The sequence below is a fragment of the Hyphopichia burtonii genome (genome assembly GCF_001661395.1).
Source record: "Hyphopichia burtonii NRRL Y-1933 unplaced genomic scaffold HYPBUscaffold_2, whole genome shotgun sequence".
NCBI classification, from domain to species: Eukaryota; Fungi; Ascomycota; class Pichiomycetes; order Serinales; family Debaryomycetaceae; genus Hyphopichia; species Hyphopichia burtonii.
In genome coordinates this window covers 881,117-901,471 of record NW_017963729.1, presented here as the reverse complement: position 1 = coordinate 901,471, position 20,355 = coordinate 881,117, and the positions used below count along the sequence as shown (strand labels likewise).

Below are 20,355 nucleotides of genomic sequence, written 5' to 3'. Positions count from 1 at the left end.
TTTTGTTATTAATTTTTGTAATTGATTTCTTGTAAAGCTTCTAAATTAGTCAAGATTTGACTTTTAACCTGGACAAGATTCTGTTCTTCTTGATACTTATTCTTTAACTCCTTTAATAACCCTTCATCAATACATTGTTTACCAAGTAAGATTCTCACCTCTTCAAAAAAATCACTAGTCCACTTCATTGAAAACTTTTCCCAAACTTTAGAAACATAATTAAATCCAACTACCCATCCAAGTAATGCTAAAGCCCCTGCAGTTTCTAATTCAAACCCAAAGAAAAGATAAGAGCAAGCACTCACCACTGAAACTGGTAATTGGTAAAATAAAAATCCTTCTACTATACTATTATAAACCACTGGTTGAATTTCATTTTCAATACGTTCACTTACTAATTGGTTTTTCAAATTTAATATTGGGTTATTATTAACTTCGGTTTTCTCATATAATCCATACTTTTCTTGTTGAATTTGTGAATTTATTAAACCTCGGAAATAATTATAATTTTCAATACTTTGATTCATGAAATTTCTATTAAAGTAATCTTTTAAATCGTATTCGATATTATCATTCTTTAAGTATAACTTCCACCATCTTAGTTTTTTCTTAAAAAAATGAGTTGTTTGTGGAATTAATTGATACTGTAATTCAGAATGAAGCTGTTCACTAAAAATGGGAATCTCTATTGTTTTCAAATTCTCATATGTCTTAACAACGGAGTTCTCTTCGTTGATGGAATTCTTTATATTCTTGATAACATTCTTCAATGTCCATTGACCCAAAATGTCGGAGCTCAGGTATAAGTGAATGAACTTTAATGCCTCGTATATATTACTTTTTTGCATTGATTCAATGAATTGGCTGGCGGCTGAAGTATCATTTTTGAGAAATTCAATTATACCTTCGTAACTCGAATTAGAATCAACTTTGATAACGTGATTGCTTATTGAGGTGGGTTTCTGTTTCAATTCTTGTGTCTCAGTAGATCTTGGAGTGTACTCAGGGTTATCAATGATAGTAACCAAAATTTGTTTTTGAAGTATTTCGGGATACTTGTTGATCGAAGATTGTAAGTCATTAGTAATAAGAATATAGAAATGGCACAAGTTTTCAAAATCATTTACCAAGTTCAAGTCATTGATCTCGTTTATCTGAATATCATTGAAAACATTGAAATCACTCAACGGTGTCTTCTTGATGGATGCTTCTTTATAAAGTGGTCTTGAGTCACTGCTCAATATAGGTGATGCAATAGAATATATTGTGCTTGTTATGTTTGTCTTGTCATTGGAGCTGTAATTAGAATTGGGTGACTGGAATATGTTATTCTCCTTTCTACTTCGGTTTTCAATCTTCTTAAACCATTCTTCGTTCCCCGATGCAAATGGGTCTGCCAATAAAGATTCAATCACTTTGCTTGACTTGAACGCTTCTTCATTATCATAGAGGATCCCTATCTTGATGTCCTGCTGAACCTTCTTATCAATTTGAATATATTTACCCAATTGCGCCTGGGTAACTTTATCCTTGGGAAACCATCTTGTATAAAGATGATTCAATGCACCGGGACTCATTGGCTTTTCTTCTTCTCTTTTCTCTTGAGTCACATATCGCCTAATGGAGTTTACCTGTTTAATCGAAATCACAGATCGAAGACTGCAATTGGCTGCACATGCTCGAACCAGAATACTGGGTTGGATACTAGCGATCATGATTTGATTATGTTCGAGCAAAAAAGGCACCAGCTACTCGATTTTAAATCCTTAAACTTTCAGCCCAGTTGCTGCTTTATATGTTTTGTAATCACCGGTTCCCCTGGAATTGTTGAATACTCCTCGAGTGGAGAGGTCTAGAGTCAGCTGGATCTCTGGTTATTCTACTAGCAGTTGAGTTTAGCATTTTTTTTTTCGGTAGTAACACCATTTTTCACTCTGCAACTCCGACTCGGGTCCAACCCGTACCCTCCCAGCTTTCGACGTCTTCGCCAATAATCTTCCAAGCTTAACTAATCGACTGGCTAAAGCCCCCGCAAGCAGCTTGCTCGTACACTACAGTGCAGTGGACTAAGTGCATTCCGGTGGGGAGATTGTTAGCTGTAGGTTGCACAATAAAATGGGTTTGCATTTTGGAATCAACTGCTAAAAGTTGAAGTTGCAAAATTTGTAGCAACTTTTTCTTTTATTTATTTATTTGTTATATATATATATTTATTATTGTGCGTTGGGGAGCTTTGAGTAATTCCAGCCAACTCCAAGACCATCTGATATCTGGTTCTTAAGTGCTCATCACATCTATGCATTTATATACCAACAGGTATGAAAAAACCTAGCAGAATTCTTAGCATTTTGGGTTGGTGATCATCGACAAAGTTAGTTGAGCTACGATTACCCGTGAGACTTGTGCCAAAAAACCATCAATCTTCCTTTATTCAGAATAGTACAAGGTTCTGCTTCCATCCAGTAAGTGTATCACACCACCTTCCTTAATACTACAGTGCCTCGTACGCGTATAAGTTTGTGGGTGCGGTGTACGGGTGATGTCTGGGAGAAAGCTGGGGGATCATTTCTGAGGTATTCTAGGTATATAATGTCTGGGAAACAGTAGGAAATCAACAGAGACTCCTGGTTGAAACTTTGAGTTAGTCAAACTGGTTAGTCTTTCCTTGAAAAAACTTTGAAAGAAAGTGGTAACAAAAATATAGCAGTTAGTTGGTCATGAGTGCGTTATCGGAGTCACCTTTCCTGAATTCCTGGTATAAGTTGAAGAAGTTTGCTGCATTTATTGGTCCAGGGATTATTATAAGTGTGGCCTTTGCTGATGCTGGGAACTATTCCACTGCAGTTTCTGCAGGTGGTATGTTCGAATACAAGTTATTGTTTATTATATTCCTTTCAAATATCTTTGCAGTTATATTACAGTGCCTTTGTATCAAGCTTGGTACCATAACCGGATTAGATTTGGCAGAAATGTGCCGTCTTCATTTACCGTATCACCTCAACTTGTTCATGTATGTTTGCGCAGAACTTGCCATCATTGCAACCGATTTGGCAGAGGTGGTAGGGACTGCAATTGCATTGGAAATTCTTTTTGGAATACCTTTGGTTTATGGGGTTATAATCACCGTTCTAGACGTGTTGATTGTTTTGATGGCTTATCATAAAGATGGTAGTATGAAACAGACTAGAGTCTTTGAAATCGTAGTATCAGTGTTGGTTTTCGCTACTTGTTTATGCTTTATTCTTGAATTATTCAAGTGTGATTTTAAAGACGGCTCAGTTGGAGACATCTTCAAAGGTTTCTTACCTTTCAATAGAGAGATTTATAAGGATGCTAATGCATTATTCTTGAGTTGTGGGATCGTTGGTAGTACAGTTATGCCTCATTCGTTGTACTTGGGCTCTTCGTTAGTGAATTCAAGATTGAAAGATTATGACATTAAACACGGATTTCTTCGCCAACAAGTCAATGAAGATGGACTTTTAGAAGAGAATAGTAGTATCGTCACTACCGAACAACCTTTAGAAGCTACACATAATAAATTTCGCTCTATTTCTGATGGTACCCTGCTAGCAAGAAAATATAAGCCTTCTTATCCTGCAATTAAACACTGCTTGAATTATTCTTATATCGAATTATGTATATCCTTATTACTGATTGCTGTATTTATAAATTCAGCGATCTTGATTGTCGCTGGGTGCACTCTTTATGGTAAGCCTGATGCTGAAGATGCTGACTTATTATCTATATACGAAATGCTCTCTTACTACATTTCTCCAGCTGCCGGTTTGATTTTTGCTCTTTCCATGTTATTCTCTGGTCAAAGTGCTGGTATAGTCTGTACCATGGCAGGCCAAATCATTTCTGAAGGGTTTATTAATTGGACTTTACAACCTTGGATTAGACGTATTATCACTAGAGTGTTAGCGATCGTACCTGTTGTAATTGTCATTTTAGCATTAGGCCGTGAAGGAGTTTCAAAAATTATGAATACCTCTCAAGTTATCTTGAGTTTTATCTTACCTGTGGTTAGTGCCCCATTGATCTGGTTCACATGTAGTAAGAAGTTAATGACGGTTTATGATTACCAGCCTTCCAACCCGAACCCTGACGAAAACTCCTTGCTACTCAACCATAGCGGAGAACAACGTGCTATTCCAAGTGAATCCAATAATAATGTTAGAAAAATCACTTTTGAAAATGGAACTGCTTTGACCGTTGGAAGTATTATATCTTGGTTGATTATAACCTTTTTAAATGTTTACTTGATTTACTTGTTTTCAATAGGTGTTCAAGTTTAATACAAACTTTCCATTAAATTTTGTGTTCATTATATTATTAAAGCTAATAGAATAACTTAATTTATACTACAAAGATATATATTTATAGAAATCAGAAAATACAATTTTATCTTCTTCTTCTTGCAGAACTTCTTGTAGGGCGATTGGAAAGAGTTGGTAATCTGTTGGCCTTTGGTGCAAGCTTAGAGGCAGGAAGTCCCCCTGGTAATGTACCATTATAATCATTCATTAGAACAGGGATTTTCTTACTCAATTGATATGTGACTGGTTTTGAAGCTGAATTCTTGAGCTCGAAAAGCAAGGTTGTAAGTTTTTCTGTCCTTTTATACAATCTTACTTCTTCCTTAGAAGGCTCTGACAGCTTACTTGATTCTGCACTCAAAATTCTTTGCTGACGAAGCTTATTCAATTTGAGCAAGTTTGTGGATATTAGTCTTTGAATTTCTCTTGGTGATTTAGATATTTGGTCTTCATTTTTTTTCATTTCTTCGAGTTGTTTAACTCTTTCTGGATCAAATTTTACAACATTCAAAAGATTGATTTTGTTATTTTTAGAATCAGATACGTCACCCATATCAATATCATCATCGGATTCTACTTCATCAGCCTTATCTTCAGCTTTATCATTATGATGGTTTTCTTTCTTTTCTTCTGATTTTCCGTCTTCCTTTTCTTTTGGAGCTTCCCTTTCATTATGGACCCCCTCTATATAATGCTTTTTGATGGTTGCAAGTTTTTCAAAACCCAAATGATTCAACCAAACCGAATTAAGTAAGTCCACGCAATGAACTCGGCTTCTAGAATCTGAAGATGGAGCAATAGATGAAAGTACCCCACTGGTTTCGGAAGTAGTTTGAATACCATGTTTAGAAGATTTAATCAAACGAGATTCAACTGCAGGTGTAAGAACTTTTTGTCTATACAGTAACCACTTGGAAGAAACAAAATTATACCAACTTGGATGGAAAATTTGGTCAGTGATATGACTTGGTTGAGTGGTTGGAGGAGGGATTTGGCTTGGGGCAGAAAAGGATTTCAATGTCTGATAATTATCTGTAACATTTTTATTAAGGGGAATAACTTTGGAAAGCTGGTATGGATCGGGAATTACTGTTGGACGAGAATCAACACCTGATTTACCGACTAAATGTGTGAATAATGGTTGCTTGATGATTTTAACTTCTGGTGATTGAGATGCCGAGTAAGATAAATGGGTGTTTTGCGAAACTGGTTCTTCTATTTCATTTATATACACAAGGACCTCACCATTGGTTACACTGTAACTACTCGAAATCTTTTCAAATCCTTCAGCGATTTGAATAGCAATTTCAGAATCCTCGAGTTTTACTTTAGGTTCATCTGTTATAGTCAAGTCAAGTTTAGTGATTTCTCTTAATAAAAGTTCTGTTGCAAATTTGTAGAAGAAGTCAACATTGTCATATTCTGCTGATCTTACCCTAAGCTTTTGAATAGCAGCAGCAGACGCAACTTTGATATCATGGAAAATGGAATATGGATCGGTATACTGTTTATCTTCGTATTTCTTCAAAATTGTAGTTTTTTCAGCATTAGGGTTTGCATTGATGAAGTCAAAGTAAGAGCGCACTATGTCATTTGAGTTTTCTTCACGGAAGCCGACAGGAATAATTTCATTTCTCAATATATTAGTATCTTTATCAGCCTTCAAATACACTGAAAAAAGATCAGCTATTATTCTTTCAAGAGAAGCTAAAAAAAAAATGTTAGTTTGGCAATTCATATGAAGAAATCACAGCATTTTGATGAATTTATCATACCTTTAGTTTCGACAGTCATTGAAAGGTTGTCTTATACAGTGTAGATGGCACCGAAATTAATGGATGGATTATCACAAAAAAAGGTTGAAAACTTCACAGATTATGTTTCTTATTTTGTTTTTTTTTCGTCTTGAGAGGAAGCGTTTTGTTTTTTTTGTTTTTTTTTCTCTCGGTGTAAGGCTTTTATCACGCCGCACGACTGTTGCATATTTCAAGACCCCATGAAAACCATCCTTCGTCCACCTTTTGCAACAACAGCTTCTTGGACCCACCAACGAATGATGTAAGAAACTGAACTATATGCTCTGATGGATTTTCATCTGATGAAGCTTGGGTTTTGGTGTGGTCTAATAGTGTCTTATCACCAGCTGCCAGCTCAATAATGTCATAAGACCTTGTATCGAGATACCCTGCTAAGTTATGAACCGCTGTCCCATATTCACATTGGTTCTTATTAATAAGCGACTTTAAGTTTGTCTGGCTACTTTTGTCTTTGGTTGGAACTGCTTGTATTTGTTGATTGCTACTGTCTTCCACAATTTCTGTCAAACACTCCGAAGGTAAACTTCGTTTATCCAGAGTTTGCTTCGGAGTGCTTGAGCAAAGAAATGCCAACTGTCTTTTGGTTTGACATTTACGCTTTAGGATTGGCCTTATAAGATCTGTTACCAAAGGTTGTTGTTGTAAATTTGTTGTCTTCACTTTTGTAATAATAAAAGGATTCGACAAACTTACGCTTTTAGATATTGTTAAATCTTCATTTGAGAAGCTAGAGTCCTGGGAAGGTCTCTGCTGATTTACCGCATCACTTGGAACTGATTCAAAGTCATGCATAGTAAAGCTCCACTCATCAGCAATTGGATTTTGCAACTCTGATTCCTTTTCAGAGAATGAGCTGTCTTTCGTTGTTTGTATTGTCGACGATTCCATCGAAATTTCTTCTTCTAAGTGACCCCCATCAGCTATCTCATCTTTCGGAAGGGTCTGAGCTTCTATCTGATTTTCCAAGGCTATCACAAGTTGCTTTCTTAATTGGCGATTCAACGAGTCAAGAATAGCAATTTCCAATTCTGGATTGGTAAAACAAATATCTGTTTTACTTGGCTCTATATTGTAATCTAGAAACTTATTGGGGACATTAGATATATGGACAACCCAAATTGATAGAGTCTGATGGCTAAATTCTTGACATACTGAAGATACCACTTTACTAACTTTTTTGTAGATAGAATCAAGCCCATCCTCCATTACTGGTCTTTTGTTTATCGCTAGTACTCTCAAACCTTTGGAAGAGTAGATATTGTTGGCACAGATGTGCATGTTGATGTTGATTTCGCAGCCGAACCCAACTGGGCTTTCACATTTAAAACTAGTGAATTTCCTTTCCAAGTTTGCAATTTTGGGCAAAAAGATAGAAATGCTATTAAGCAGCAGGGTACCCGATGTGAATACTTGATCTTTGCATTTTTTACTAGATATGCATTTTCTAGAACTGGGGTTGTAATCAACGAACTTGAGGTAAAATCTTACGCTGGGATGGCAAATGGAGTACGAGACTAGCATTTCTTTTAACTTGGATACGCTGGAAGATGGATCCTTGCATAGAATTTTATATCGTACTGGAAAATGAAAGAAAAGCCCTGTAATGGTAACTTTAGTGCCAAAATCACCCGTGACTACTTTTCGGTTCAACAACAACATCTTTCCTGTAGTAGCGTCTATCGACCACTCCATACCAAACTTATCGGTAGCCGTTTTAGTAGATATACTGAAAGTTCCACTCTTGGATAATTGCCTCAAAAAAAATAATCCTTCACCTCTGAAGCCAAACGTACAGAATGATTCCTCAGTCAAATCACCTAAGCTCTTGATTTTCAGGGTGTGATTAGGTTGGCAAACCAATGGGCGGTCACCATCTGCAATCCCAGTACCATTGTCTGTTACAGCCATATAGTTCAACCCACAAGTTTTATGATCAACCTGAATAGTTACCGTGGTGCAATTTGAATCTAGCGAGTTCTCAATTAATTCTTTAGCACAGTATACCTGCAGTTGCATCGTCTTTCCGGACAAGATGTCATTGTAGACTTTGGAAGGTAGCTTATGAATGGAAGTCATGGTACAATTAACTGGGTATGAAGAAACTACAGATCGTTTTCAAGTAAAGAGCGGTTAATTTTGTTTGAGAAAAGATGGTTGTGAAAATTTCGCAATTTGCAACTACATCAAAGCCGAAAGAACTGAAATAATATAATCTTGATAAATGAATAGTTTAGAATTGAATAAAAAGTTACTCCTTGCCCTGGGATACTATAGCCTCCAATTGGTTGACTTGGTTAGAAAGTTGATGAGTTAATCCATCAATGTCTTTTTCTCTATCACTAGCTGTTTTGAATCTATATTTCCCTCTTGCAAACCAGTAGATAACACAATAGATTCCAAAAACGCCAATAACAACAGAAACATAGTTCATATTACCCGCAGTTACTGGCATAACCGGTGGGAAACTGTAGAAAATAGTTGTGAAAACAGTCCATAATAAAACAATGACATTAGAAACCAAACCAATTTTGCCCATCCAAAAGGGTCCATGTTTGATATTGTTGCGTCCCTTTATTAATAAAAAGACGATAGGAACAGAATAGGACAATAATAGGAAAATAATACACCCGGTAACAAGGGCGTTGTAAGCGGTGGTAGAACCCATGTAAATACACCCAATGACTGCACACCAGGCACAGGACATTAAGTGAGCAGCTACTGGGACCCCAGTTCTCTTGTTGACTTTCGACCAGTAACGAGATCCAGGTAAACCTTCATCTCTGGCGAAAGACCAGCATAATCTAGCTTGCCAGGTGTGCGAAGCAATGTTACAACCAATAGCAGTTAATAAAATCAAAACTTCCAAAACAATTGCACCTGCTTTGCTTTGGAGGGCTTGATAAAAAATGTCCATGATTGGGACACCAGTATTGGAATTTAATAATTCGTCAAGGTTTCTCATTGAGAAGAACATTGATATAGCATAACTGAAACTAGTTAAAAATCCAATAATAACTGTACCAATGATTGCTTTTGGAATATCAGTTTGAGGAGTAAGTGTTTCTTCAGCAAGATGGGTTGCAGCATCTAAACAGCTAAAAGACCAATTTGGGTTGATCAACCCAACAATGAAAGCAATAGCTGAAGACGACCATCCGGTCCCGTTACTGAATTCAACAAAAACAAATCTAGCTGATTGGTAATGGCCACTGGATTTAGCCAAAACCGTTATGGTGATCACAATGAAGGAAAATATCGAGATATATAATGCACCTTGAGAGATTCTTGCCAATGGCTTTTCCCAAATGTTGAATAGAACAAGCAATACGTTAACTATTTCATAAGTAATGAACACTTGCCAAGTTTCAACTGTTGTATTTGCATCCCCTGATCCCAACACATACATTCCAACAAGTGCGGTTGCAATAGATACTGTAACTGAAGCACTTGTGAACACGGCACCAGCCCAGGCAAATGCACCACACATATAGGAAGCAAAAGCTGAATATTTAGGAGGAGCCAATTTTGAAGTCCAATAATATTGACCACCGGCATTTGGTATTGCTGAAACTAATTCGGAAAGACTAATTGCAATAGCCATCGATATGAAAGCAACAATAAGAATACCATATATGATAAGAAGAGGACCACCACTCGATAACCCAGTAACTAAAGAGGCCAGGATACCGAACCAAGAATTAGTTAATCCAAACCCCACTCCTAAAAGTGAAATAATACTAAAGCTTCTACGAAGTTCAGGTGTATAACCAGTTACTGCTGCCAACTCTAAGTTAGCTTGAGCTTCTGCCAACAATTTTTTAGCCTTTGCTTCATCACCAATGGCATCATCTATACCAAGATGTGGATCTCTTTGGGTAGCATTAGATATATACTGGTGAATTTCACCAACTCCATAGCTTTGAACCGGCTCAATATGCTCTTTTTCGAGAGAACTATGTGACATTCTTGATATACATAAAGATTGAAAATTTCAAATCTGAAAAAAAAAAAAATAATGTATAGATGAATGTATATATATATATATGAAATTTATTACAATAGATTGATCTTCTGGCGAAAAAACGGTTAAATGACGATATCTTCTTATCTCAATTTATGTAATTTATGTAATTTTACTTTCTTGACAGGCGCATTGATAGCCTTTGCCAATGCCTTGGAGCCAATTTAAATTGAAATGCCGAAATTAACATACGAATACATTACAATAATAAAGCGAACTAGTGCAATTAAAAATTCCATGAATCTTATTATGTTAAGCCTTATATCATTGGATAGTTTTACAATTTAAAGCAAAAACAAGAATATTATTACAATCAGATGAAAAATTCGCATTCAACGTTTTGATAAGAGATAAGCATTCCTTCACTCCGTACATTTCATCCAATAAGCCCCCAATCATAAAACAACTAAAAGAAGTGCCAGTTTTCCGACAGTTCTTATTGGGTAAAAGTTTACAGTTAAGACTATTGTTGATTATTTATTAAAAAAAAAAATCACTCGATTGATGAAGTTTCAAAGTACTCATCGTTTAATATCCCAGCTTTCATCATGATTCCTTCCCAATCACAGGTGATGATAACTGCAGTCTCTGTTAATGCGATGAAAAACATTCCACTTCCGATACTAATCCATAAACCAAACAATTCTAAATCAGTAAATTTAGTAAGAACTAATGCAAACGGCATTGCAAATGCGTAATATGCCAAAAAATTTATAACCCCACCGATTTTTTGTAATCCTTGAGCCCGTAAGATACCACTGGCCACCAGGGCAATACCATCGAAGATTTGAAGGATTGATACTAGTGGGTTAAATAAACTTATAACTAATTGAACCACTTCCTCATCGGAGCTGAAAAGTGATCCAATTTGATTTTTAAAAGTATATAATATGATACAATTAAAGGATGCAACAATTATTGCAGAGTAAAGACCGGTTTTAGTAGCTATTTGAGCCAGTATCATGTTTTGACCACCAATGAAATTTGCAATACGAGTTGAAGATGCAATACTAACTGCAAAAGGTATCATATAAGTTAAAGATGCAATACTGGCAACCGCACTTTGGGCAGCCAATTGACTAGTTCCAAAATAAGATGCAAATAAAGTCATGATTTCGTATGCCAAGTACTCTGATTCTAACATAACGATTCCAGGAATTGCTAGATGGGAAAGGTTCCCCCACTGGTGGAATGATTCATTTAATTTGAAACCAAACCAACATTTTTTACCATCGATTAATGCAACGTATAAGATTAACAAGATCACCATTAACCAAAAATTAATTATTGTTGCAACTGGAGACCCATAAAATCCAAATTCTGTATTCCAGACTAACCAGTATGATAATCCAATGTTTATTGGTGCACTCAAGAATAATACCCCAGTACCAGCTTCAAAGATACCTTGGGCTTGTAAAAATCTTTTAAAATTTTCAAAAAAAATATAAGCGGGAGCTCCGAAAACCATTATCCTTAAATAGTTAACTGTTAATAGAGAAACTTGATCATTTTCAATAATGTATTTTAAGAAAAACCCTGAATACCACCATAATAATGCACAGGGAATGAAAATTATCCATGAAAATACCGTACATCGTTGAACATGTATACTTACCAAGTCAAAATTACCCGCTCCGTAAGCTTGAGGACAAAGAGTATCTAAAGCGGTTGCAATACCTTCAAATATAGCAAATGTAACTGTAGTACACATTGATCCAAGCGAAACCGCTGCTAATTCATTCTTACCTAAATGCCCAACGACTAATAATGATACAATTGAAAATAAATGTTCTAGTAAAAAAGTTATTATAAGAGGGAATGAATATCTGGCTAATAACTTCATCTCAATCTTATAATTTGTATGTAAATTTGCAAAATCTTCTAAATCACTCAGCGATTGTGCATCTTCCTCGGTGCCGGGCTTGCTCCGACGTTCTTCTTCTCCGTAATCTTCATCTTCGGAATTCACTGCCGAATATCTTCGTTGATGTTCTTCCAATAACCAACTGTGAAAAGACTCCTGCCCATCATTTGCCGAACTTAAAGTCGATGGTAATGAACGAGATGTAGACACACTGGCAACCTCACTCGCCACGTCGTCTCCTTCGTCGGTATATACAGATCCATTTTCGATTAACGAAAGAAATGATCTTTGATCATCACCTTCACCGTAACTGAATAATGGGTAATTGGTGGATGGAGGAATGAACAACCGTCTTCTTCTACTTACCCCTGGCCCCGTATGAGGATTGGCGAATTTGTTGATAGACGGAAATAACACCATGATTCTTGGCTGAAGGACTTACTATCCAAATCTTCTGGCTGGATTGATCAATGATTAGAGTGAATTTTCAGTGCTTTCTGAAGTTCTTCGAACATGAGAAACGAAAAAAATTGCAATGATAAGAGCAAATATGAGTGCAAAAAAAAAAATTTTTGATTAGACATATAAAAACTAAATATAACCTACAGATGCAAAATTAAACCTAACGAAAAACAAGCTAATAAAACTATTTTACTTATACACCTTCTAGAACTCTTTCAGTAGAATAAAAACAAGATTAAAAAAGCATCCAAATCGCTCCACCAGACACACTTAGCAAGACAATTGCCGTCAAGACACCGGCACCAGCTTTATCCTTGGAGGACACCTTTAGTTCGTTTTTATTCTTCTTGTCTTCGGTATCAGTACCAGCATTGACATTACTTTTCGATGTGCCACCAGTGTCAGCAGTCAAAGGGGGCTTCACTAGCAACGACATCATAGCTTCTAAAGCAGACATTTGCTCACCAAGACCAAAGTTATTATCCCAGCTACCTTTACTCCAGTCGGTACCACAGGTGACACCATCTGAACCACCCGAACAAGATTTAGCTGCCCCTTGAGCACTTTTTTGCAACCACTGGTCAATAGTATCCTTTGTTGAAGGAGCCAACATTGAAGTTAAACCTAGACAACGGGCAAACAACGATCGGAAAGACCGTTGATCGTTATTACATTTACTACCACCACCACAAGTGTGCTCGTACATATAACCATCTTTAAAGAAGTAGTCGGAAGATTTGATGATCTCGTTGACACGGTCTAACCAAGTGTGATCATTGGTGTAATTATACATATAAGCACATCCTGATAAGAAGATCCCGTAAGTATAAGACCATCTACTCTTGGTCACATCAGAACAGTTATTACTAATTTTAGCACCATCATAAACAACTAGTTCGTCTTTAACGTAAGTAGCAAAACCAACGTCTTCCATCCAATTCCATATCTTCTCCGCCATCTTAGCATAGGTTTTATTATCAGTGAAACGGGCCAATCTAGCAGCAATATTGAATAAACATCCGTTGGCAATTGAATTTTTATAATTGTATCCTGAATTCCAAGTGAAAATCTGCCACCTAATACCACCATTACAATGTTTAGTATCCCATCTTGCATTCATGGTATTATAAATAGCCTGGGTCATTTCTAACCAACTATGGTCTTTTGGATCAGTGAAATTTTTTTCAACCGCTTCCAAGACCGCCATCCCCCACACACCTTGATCATCATTACCCTCAGTCATCGATTGATTAGAGGGAATGTAATCATAATGGTCACCGGCTTGGTTATACATACCATCGTAAATCAACTTTTCCAAGGTCTTATTATCAGAATCACAATAAGTATAATAATCAACTAACCCACCAAAGGCTTCACCAGCATGCCACCAGTAATATGGATTCGAAAACATCCCAATAGTACCTCCTTTCTTGGTACCCTCGTAATAATTAAGCTCACCATTGACAACTTGTTTGGCTGCCTCACAAATTGAATCCTCATCATCGATGTCCAACTCCACCGACGCAACCTGCTGTAAAAGTAGCAGTATCAACAACCACGACTTTAATTGCATTCTTTATAACTATATGACTCGGAAGGTTGCAAATATGTCAACTCAATCAAGAAAATCCCCTTGGCACAAAAAAAAGATTAGGAAAAACGAGATTCTTGGTATTAATGAAGCTTTTTTTTTGCAATCGTTTGGTATTGAGGAAATTTCGACTTCACCAAATCTCGAGGTATATTTTAAAGAAAATATATATATAAGACTAAAAGATAACAGATAGACTAACGATGTTCTTCGACATCTTTTGTTAGACCTTTTTGTTCTTTCAACTTTTGCAAATGGGAACTGGAGTGGCGCGTACTTTTCCTGAACACATCGGCTATGCATTAAAGATTGCAAAAAAAAAAAAAAAAAAAATGCAGCACTTCGCTATGAACCTATTATTATCACAGTGTGAGATTGATGGTTTATAAGCCAGAATCTGTATTTCAACTAACACAGAACCCGAGTAAGCAACCTAAGCACTCGTGTGGAATACAAAAGTGTTCTTAACTCGTAAACAACTATAGAGCTTATTTTACCCCTGCCGCGAGATGAGAAAAGCCCAAAAAGCCTTCGGCCCTGTAATTGTGATTCTGTGCAACGGCAACAACAATAAATCTCGTGCTGTGTTCATCTCCTTTAATGACGTTTTCGGAATAATTGGGCCTGTCACTTTCCTGTCAAGATGCTTTAGTGATACGATAGTTTTCAGCAGATGTTCCGTTAACATTTTTTTTATTGGGTTTTCACTATTTATTTGAGTATTGAAATATCAGTTGTTCTGCTTTTATATCTGGTCGAATGATTCTTTCTGGCGAACCTGGTCTTATTTCAGCTTCCGTCGCATTCAGTCGAGGTTCACTGGTTTATCTATGGATTGCCGGTCAATTCTAAAGTAACTTCCTGATGTTTTGGGCTGGTCCTTTCAAAATAACGAAAAGTGATAGAACTGGCGAATTAAGGAATCTGATCAGAATGACAGTCCAAAAGTCTGTCTCTTATATCTCACTATTCATTAAAGTTTGTGTTTGAAGTTTAGTTGGTATGATTCATTTTGATGGTTCAAACTTGAAAAGAGAAGTTGCCTGGATAACAAGAAATAGATATGGCCCCTATTTTAATTCTTGCGCTTGACGCTTCTCTGGTTTTTTAGATCAACAATATTATAGGTTGCAAAATGTCGAAAAAACAGAGTAAAAACTTCAAACAAGTCTAGTTTTTTGTACAATAAAAGGTTCAAAATGACGAAGTTTGGTGCAAATGCATTGACCTAAAGTAAAAGTATACAAGTAATATAATGGTTTAAATGAGTCATTTCGAGTGATATTTCACTTTGGAAGACGATCAAAATAGCATCCATATAGAACCTCCAGTAATAATTAGAAGTACGACCGCTGTTAATACCCCGGCACCTGCTTTGTCTTGTGAAGTTACCTTTATCTCGTTCTTGTTTTCTTCGCTGCCGGTATTGGTACCAGCATTAACATTACTCTTGGAGGATCCTCCAGTATCAGCGGTTAAAGGAGTTTTGACTATCAACGCCATCATGACTTCTAATGCGGACATTTGTTCTCCTAAACCGTATACGCCATCCCATGATCCTTTACTCCAATCTTCTCCGCAAGTAATACCATCTGTTCCTCCGGAACACGAGGAAGCGGCACCTTGAGCGCTAGTATCGATCCAAGTACTAATAGTATCTTTTGTTGAAGGAGCTAAAATTGAAGTAAGACCTAAACAACGAGAAAATAATGACCTGAAAGTCCGTTCATCATTATTACAGTCACTCCCACCTCCACAGGTATGTTCATACATGTAATTGTCTTTGAAGAAATAATCAGAAGCTTTCAATATTTCCTCAACCCGGTCCAACCAAACTGATTCTTCAGTGTGGTTATACATATAGGCACAACCTGATAAGAAAATTCCATATATATATGACCACTTACTTTTGGTAATATCAGAACAGTTATTGCTAATCTTAGCACCATCATAAATGTCAAAAGTGTCATTATTATATTCAAAAAATCCAACACCTTCCATCCAATTCCATACTTTTTCAGCAACTTTAGCGTAAGTTTTATTATCAGTGTAACGGGCCAATCTTGCAGCAAGATGGAAAAGACATCCGTTAGCAATTGAATTTTTATAATTGTATCCTGAATTCCAAGTGAAAATTTGCCATCTAAGTCCTCCATCGCAATAAGTTGTATCCCATCTTGCATTCATAGTATTATAAATGGCCTGAGTCATTTCTAACCAACTATGGTCTTTAGGATTAGTGAAATTTCGTTCGACAGCCTGCATTGTTGCCATCCCCCAAACACCTTGATCATCATTACCTTCAGTCATTGATTGATTAGAAGGAATATAATTATAATCATCCCCGGCTTGATGGTACATTCCATTATAAATCAATTTTTCCAATGTTGTATTATCAGAATCACAATAAGTATAGTAATCTATAAGTCCACCAAATGCTTCACCAGCATTCCACCAATAATAAGGACTGGAAAACATTCCGACAGTTCCACCATATTTGGTTCCCTCATAATAATTAAACTCACCGATGACTACGTCTCTGGCAGCTTCACATATCGAATCGGTATCATCAATATCAATACTTAGTGCAAGAACTTCAGTGACTAGCAATGATATCATATATAAAACTTTAGTTCTCATTATTGCTTTAATCAAGTTTGGGTATGGTTGCAAAAAGATCGTTGAAAAATTCTTGGTATTGGTTTTCTCGAGTTTAAAATACAACCTTTCGAAGAGGTTGTTCTATATCTTTCCCTTTCCTTCCAACAATCGCCAAATGTCCTAGCTAGAGAAGCAATATATATTTAGAATCGAAAAGGGAAGTAAAAGTTGGCTTATCTTTATTGAGTCTGGCAGCCTTTTTTTTTTTAGTGAGAGGCGCATTTACGCTAATATATTTATAGAAGAATTGCAAAAACACCGCAATACCCATAATAATTGGAGACTTACAAGGCTTAAATTTATGACAAATTTGAGAAGTTACCCAATATTGGGTTCATTATGAGTTGGAATCAAGCTGTCAAATGGGAGTGCGCCTTGCTGTTTCAATCACGGATATATTCGGGATGATGTCTCAAATATTTCCAAATAAATACTCGAAGAATCACAAATCATCCTGGATGATTTATAGCGATGACTACTGTGACAGAATATACTGTTAAAATACGATTCAGAAATTTATTGAAAGAATATTTCTACATAATCTTGCAAAATGAAAGATTTAGAGAAATGAAACTCCTAGAGAGTGTTATAAGAAAGGAAATAAACAAATGATAAAATTTTAATTCATACAAAAAAACAAAGTTAAAAGAGCATCCATGCAGCACCCCCGGTAACTACTGCCAATACAATTGCAGTCAAGACACCTGCACCAGCTTTATCTTTTGAGCCTATGGTGATTTCATTTTTATTTGTTTCATCATGAGTATCAGTACCGGCATTTACATTACTCTTTGAGGTACCACCGGTTTCAGTACTTAAAGGAGGTTCTACGAGTAGAGCCATCATGACTTCCAATGCGGACATTTGCTCACCTAAACCATATAAATCATCCCAGCTACCTTTAGTCCAATCGGCACCACAAGTGATTCCATCTGAACCACCCGAACAAGATGCAGCAGCCCCTTGAGCACTTTTTTGGATCCATTTATCGATGGTGTCTTTTGTTGAAGGAGCCAACATTGAAGTTAAACCTAAGGAACGAGAAAATAATGATCTAAAAGAACGCTGATCATTATTACATTTACTACCACCTCCACAAGTATGTTCGAACATGTAACCATCTTTGAAGAAGAAATCAGAGGATCTCAAAATCTCATCAACCCGGTCTAACCAAGTATTATCATTGGTGTAATTATACATATAAGCACATCCCGATAAGAAAATCCCATAAGTATAAGACCATTTACTTTTAGTTAGGTCAGTACAATTACCGCCAATTTTAGCACCGTCATAAACCACCAATTCATCATCCACATAAGTGGCAAACCCAACATCTTCCATCCAATCCCATACTTTTTCAGCAACTTTGGCGTAAGTTTTATTATCAGTGAATCTGGCTAATCTTGCAGCAATATGGAAAAGACAACCATTTGCAATTGAATTTTTATAATCGTAACCTGAATTCCAAGTGAAGATCTGCCATCTCAATCCACCATTACAATGTTTAGTATCCCATCTTGAATTCATGGTATTATAAATGGCCTGAGTCATTTCTAACCAACTATGGTCTTTTGGATCAGTGAAATTACGTTCGGCAGCCTGCATAACTGCCATCCCCCAAACACCCTGATCATCATTACCTTCAGTCATCGACTGGTTAGAAGGAATATAATTATAATCATCCCCGGCTTGATGGTACATCCCGTTATAAATCAACTTTTCTAAAGTTTTATTATCAGACTCGCAAAAAGTATAATAATCAACTAACCCACCAAAAGCTTCACCGGCATGCCACCAGTAATATGGATTCGAAAACATCCCAACAGTACCTCCGTACTTAGTTCCTTCATAATAATTTAATTCCCCTTGGACAACGGATTTAGCTGCCTCACAAATCGAATCTTTATCGTTGATATCAAGCTCAACCGACACCACCAGCTGTACCAAGAGCGTTATTGAAAATATGGTCCCAAACTTCATTTTCTCTCACACGTACTTTGAAATGCTATACCAGACCTGAAAGACTATAAGCTCTTTATATTGAATAAATTGGAATGTTCTAAATATAATTCTTGAGCGTGGAAGGAGTTGAAGCAAGAAGAAAAAAAGAAAAAAGAAGGAAGAAAGAAAGAAAAAAAAAAATACAGCACACGAAACAAAATTGAATACTAAGAATTCTTTCTGGCCACTTGTTTGAGTATACTGTTCCTCAAGCACCTACCTGTATACTTTAAAACAGTCAAGCTAGCGAATAATTAACGAAATCTACCTGATTTGCTTCAAATAGACCAAGTTTGATGTAGGTGAAAAAACAACAATTGTTTCAAAACTAACGACTTTTTCTGCATTTTTTTTTTTTTTTGTTTTGTTAGAGAGGCGCATTTGGCCCGCCAGCCTGTGTGCAGGCGTACACCCAGTCACTACAAAAATAACTACTGTTTTACCCTAAAAAAAGAGATTGCAAAAATATCAAGACTGCAAAAATGTCAGCATTGCAAAAAGATCATGTAGGAACTATGTAGACTATATCTGGTTGGACACCGACTGGGAGGGTTGTGCGGGATCAAAGTCAAATATACGAAGAAGCTGGGTCAAGTCTGTCATGGCAACCCTGTTGTTGGCTATGAGTCTTAGGTTGTCGTCGTCGATATCGGGTTCTCCACGATCAGAGAGGAAACACGCGTCGAGCTTCAGCTGGGGCTGCTGGTGGTGACTGAAGATCTTGCTGGTGCGATGGCGGTCTAGCAAGACCCCGTTCCACCCGGATTTCACTGAAGGGAGAAAGTCGTTGGCGTAGCTGTCACCGACGTGCCAGCACTGTTCTAGAAAGTCTGGTTTGCTTTGAACGTCGGATTTTTGGTAGAGACTATTTGCAATGGTGTGGAAGAATTTTCGATCCGGTTTTCCGTATCCAAGATTGGTAGATAAGTAAGTCAAGTCTTTGGGGAAAAATTGACTCAATTGTAAGTTTTCTAGGATTTCGTATACTCGTGGATCTGAATTGCTTGACACCAATAATGGGACACCTTCGTCACTCAATGCTTTTAAAGTTGGAATCACGTCGTCATACACTCTGTAAGCTTCGTTGGTGGTGAAATGAGACAACAACCGATCGCAAACTTGCATGGAACGCTGACTCTGCTTATAGTGAGGAATCTCAAGGAGCTCAACTATAAGCTCGGACCACCATTCGGAAGCGTTACTTATGTTTGGTGACTCTTGGCCGTAATTTGGGTACTTGGACAAAAGCTGTTCATAAACAATTGGGAATTGGCTGCTGATTCTATCCAAGGGGACATCAATCCCGAACTCTCGCGTGGCTATATCATGGTACTGTTTGGGAACTGGCTCTCTTGGAGTGTAGAGAGTGCCAAATAAGTCAAACGAAATAAAGGCCGGTTTGGGGAAGTGATTATGAGTTTCTCGAATTTTTTTAACATGATCATCACTAAACGGATCTGAGCTCAAGCTCATCCTTCTGCAAATGGGCTTTAGGCTCATGGCCGTTCTTCTCCAATTGCTGATATACATCCTTTTATAAAATATGTTGCTTTAGAAAAACAGCTAGTATTACGGTTCTTCTGTTTTTTTTTTTGATGTTAGCCAACTTTCTTGCT

The 20,355-nt window shown here is 36.8% G+C and overlaps 9 protein-coding genes across 9 annotated transcripts; 1 reads left to right on the top strand and 8 right to left on the bottom strand.

The window, feature by feature from the left end:
• Window positions 1–8: 8 nt before the first annotated feature.
• On the bottom strand, window positions 9–1,577 carry HYPBUDRAFT_155777 (uncharacterized protein; the record flags this gene model as incomplete). Its single annotated transcript, XM_020222146.1, has 1 exon — window positions 9–1,577. One exon carries the CDS (start codon window positions 1,575–1,577, stop codon window positions 9–11), a length of 1,569 nt encoding a protein of 522 aa, XP_020077793.1.
• Window positions 1,578–2,277: 700 nt separating this feature from the next.
• On the top strand, window positions 2,278–4,397 carry SMF3 (putative divalent metal ion transporter). Its single transcript, XM_020220821.1, has one exon. The coding sequence runs from the start codon at window positions 2,718–2,720 to the stop codon at window positions 4,299–4,301; it is 1,584 nt and encodes a 527-aa protein (XP_020077792.1). The 5' UTR covers window positions 2,278–2,717; the 3' UTR covers window positions 4,302–4,397.
• Window positions 4,318–6,143, bottom strand: HYPBUDRAFT_152067 (uncharacterized protein). The gene is made up of 2 exons (XM_020220820.1): window positions 6,098–6,143; window positions 4,318–6,029 (listed from the first exon to the last, which is right to left on the bottom strand). The coding sequence occupies exons 1-2, from the start codon at window positions 6,114–6,116 to the stop codon at window positions 4,408–4,410; spliced, it is 1,641 nt and encodes a 546-aa protein (XP_020077791.1). The 5' UTR covers window positions 6,117–6,143; the 3' UTR covers window positions 4,318–4,407.
• A 140-nt stretch (window positions 6,144–6,283) lies between these two features.
• On the bottom strand, window positions 6,284–8,215 carry HYPBUDRAFT_147263 (uncharacterized protein; the record flags this gene model as incomplete). The annotated part of the gene is made up of 1 exon (XM_020220034.1): window positions 6,284–8,215. The coding sequence occupies one exon, from the start codon at window positions 8,213–8,215 to the stop codon at window positions 6,284–6,286; it is 1,932 nt and encodes a 643-aa protein (XP_020077790.1).
• Window positions 8,216–8,387: 172 nt separating this feature from the next.
• On the bottom strand, window positions 8,388–10,103 carry HYPBUDRAFT_105254 (uncharacterized protein; the record flags this gene model as incomplete). Its single annotated transcript, XM_020218398.1, has 1 exon — window positions 8,388–10,103. The coding sequence occupies one exon, from the start codon at window positions 10,101–10,103 to the stop codon at window positions 8,388–8,390; it is 1,716 nt and encodes a 571-aa protein (XP_020077789.1).
• A 454-nt stretch (window positions 10,104–10,557) lies between these two features.
• Window positions 10,558–11,649, bottom strand: HYPBUDRAFT_152066 (uncharacterized protein). The gene has a single exon (XM_020220819.1). The coding sequence runs from the start codon at window positions 11,626–11,628 to the stop codon at window positions 10,654–10,656; it is 975 nt and encodes a 324-aa protein (XP_020077788.1). The 5' UTR covers window positions 11,629–11,649; the 3' UTR covers window positions 10,558–10,653.
• Window positions 11,650–12,598: 949 nt separating this feature from the next.
• On the bottom strand, window positions 12,599–14,323 carry HYPBUDRAFT_190786 (glycoside hydrolase family 76 protein). Its single transcript, XM_020222941.1, has one exon. The coding sequence runs from the start codon at window positions 14,057–14,059 to the stop codon at window positions 12,722–12,724; it is 1,338 nt and encodes a 445-aa protein (XP_020077787.1). The 5' UTR covers window positions 14,060–14,323; the 3' UTR covers window positions 12,599–12,721.
• Window positions 14,324–15,379: 1,056 nt separating this feature from the next.
• HYPBUDRAFT_155771 (glycoside hydrolase family 76 protein) lies at window positions 15,380–18,718 on the bottom strand (the record flags this gene model as incomplete). The annotated part of the gene is made up of 2 exons (XM_020222145.1): window positions 15,380–15,828; window positions 17,830–18,718. 2 exons carry the CDS (start codon window positions 18,716–18,718, stop codon window positions 15,380–15,382), a joined length of 1,338 nt encoding a protein of 445 aa, XP_020077786.1.
• A 543-nt stretch (window positions 18,719–19,261) lies between these two features.
• On the bottom strand, window positions 19,262–20,212 carry HYPBUDRAFT_105763 (uncharacterized protein; the record flags this gene model as incomplete). Its single annotated transcript, XM_020218436.1, has 1 exon — window positions 19,262–20,212. One exon carries the CDS (start codon window positions 20,210–20,212, stop codon window positions 19,262–19,264), a length of 951 nt encoding a protein of 316 aa, XP_020077785.1.
• Between the last annotated feature and the right edge of the window lie 143 nt (window positions 20,213–20,355).

Bases quoted from the DNA above. Each gene is read 5' to 3' on its own strand.
- HYPBUDRAFT_152066 (XM_020220819.1), bottom strand. From the start codon at position 11,628: ATGGTTTTCGGAGCTCCCGCTTATATTTTTTTTGAAAATTTTAAAAGA.
- HYPBUDRAFT_190786 (XM_020222941.1), bottom strand. From the start codon at position 14,059: ATGCAATTAAAGTCGTGGTTGTTGATACTGCTACTTTTACAGCAGGTT.
- SMF3 (XM_020220821.1), top strand. From the start codon at position 2,718: ATGAGTGCGTTATCGGAGTCACCTTTCCTGAATTCCTGGTATAAGTTG.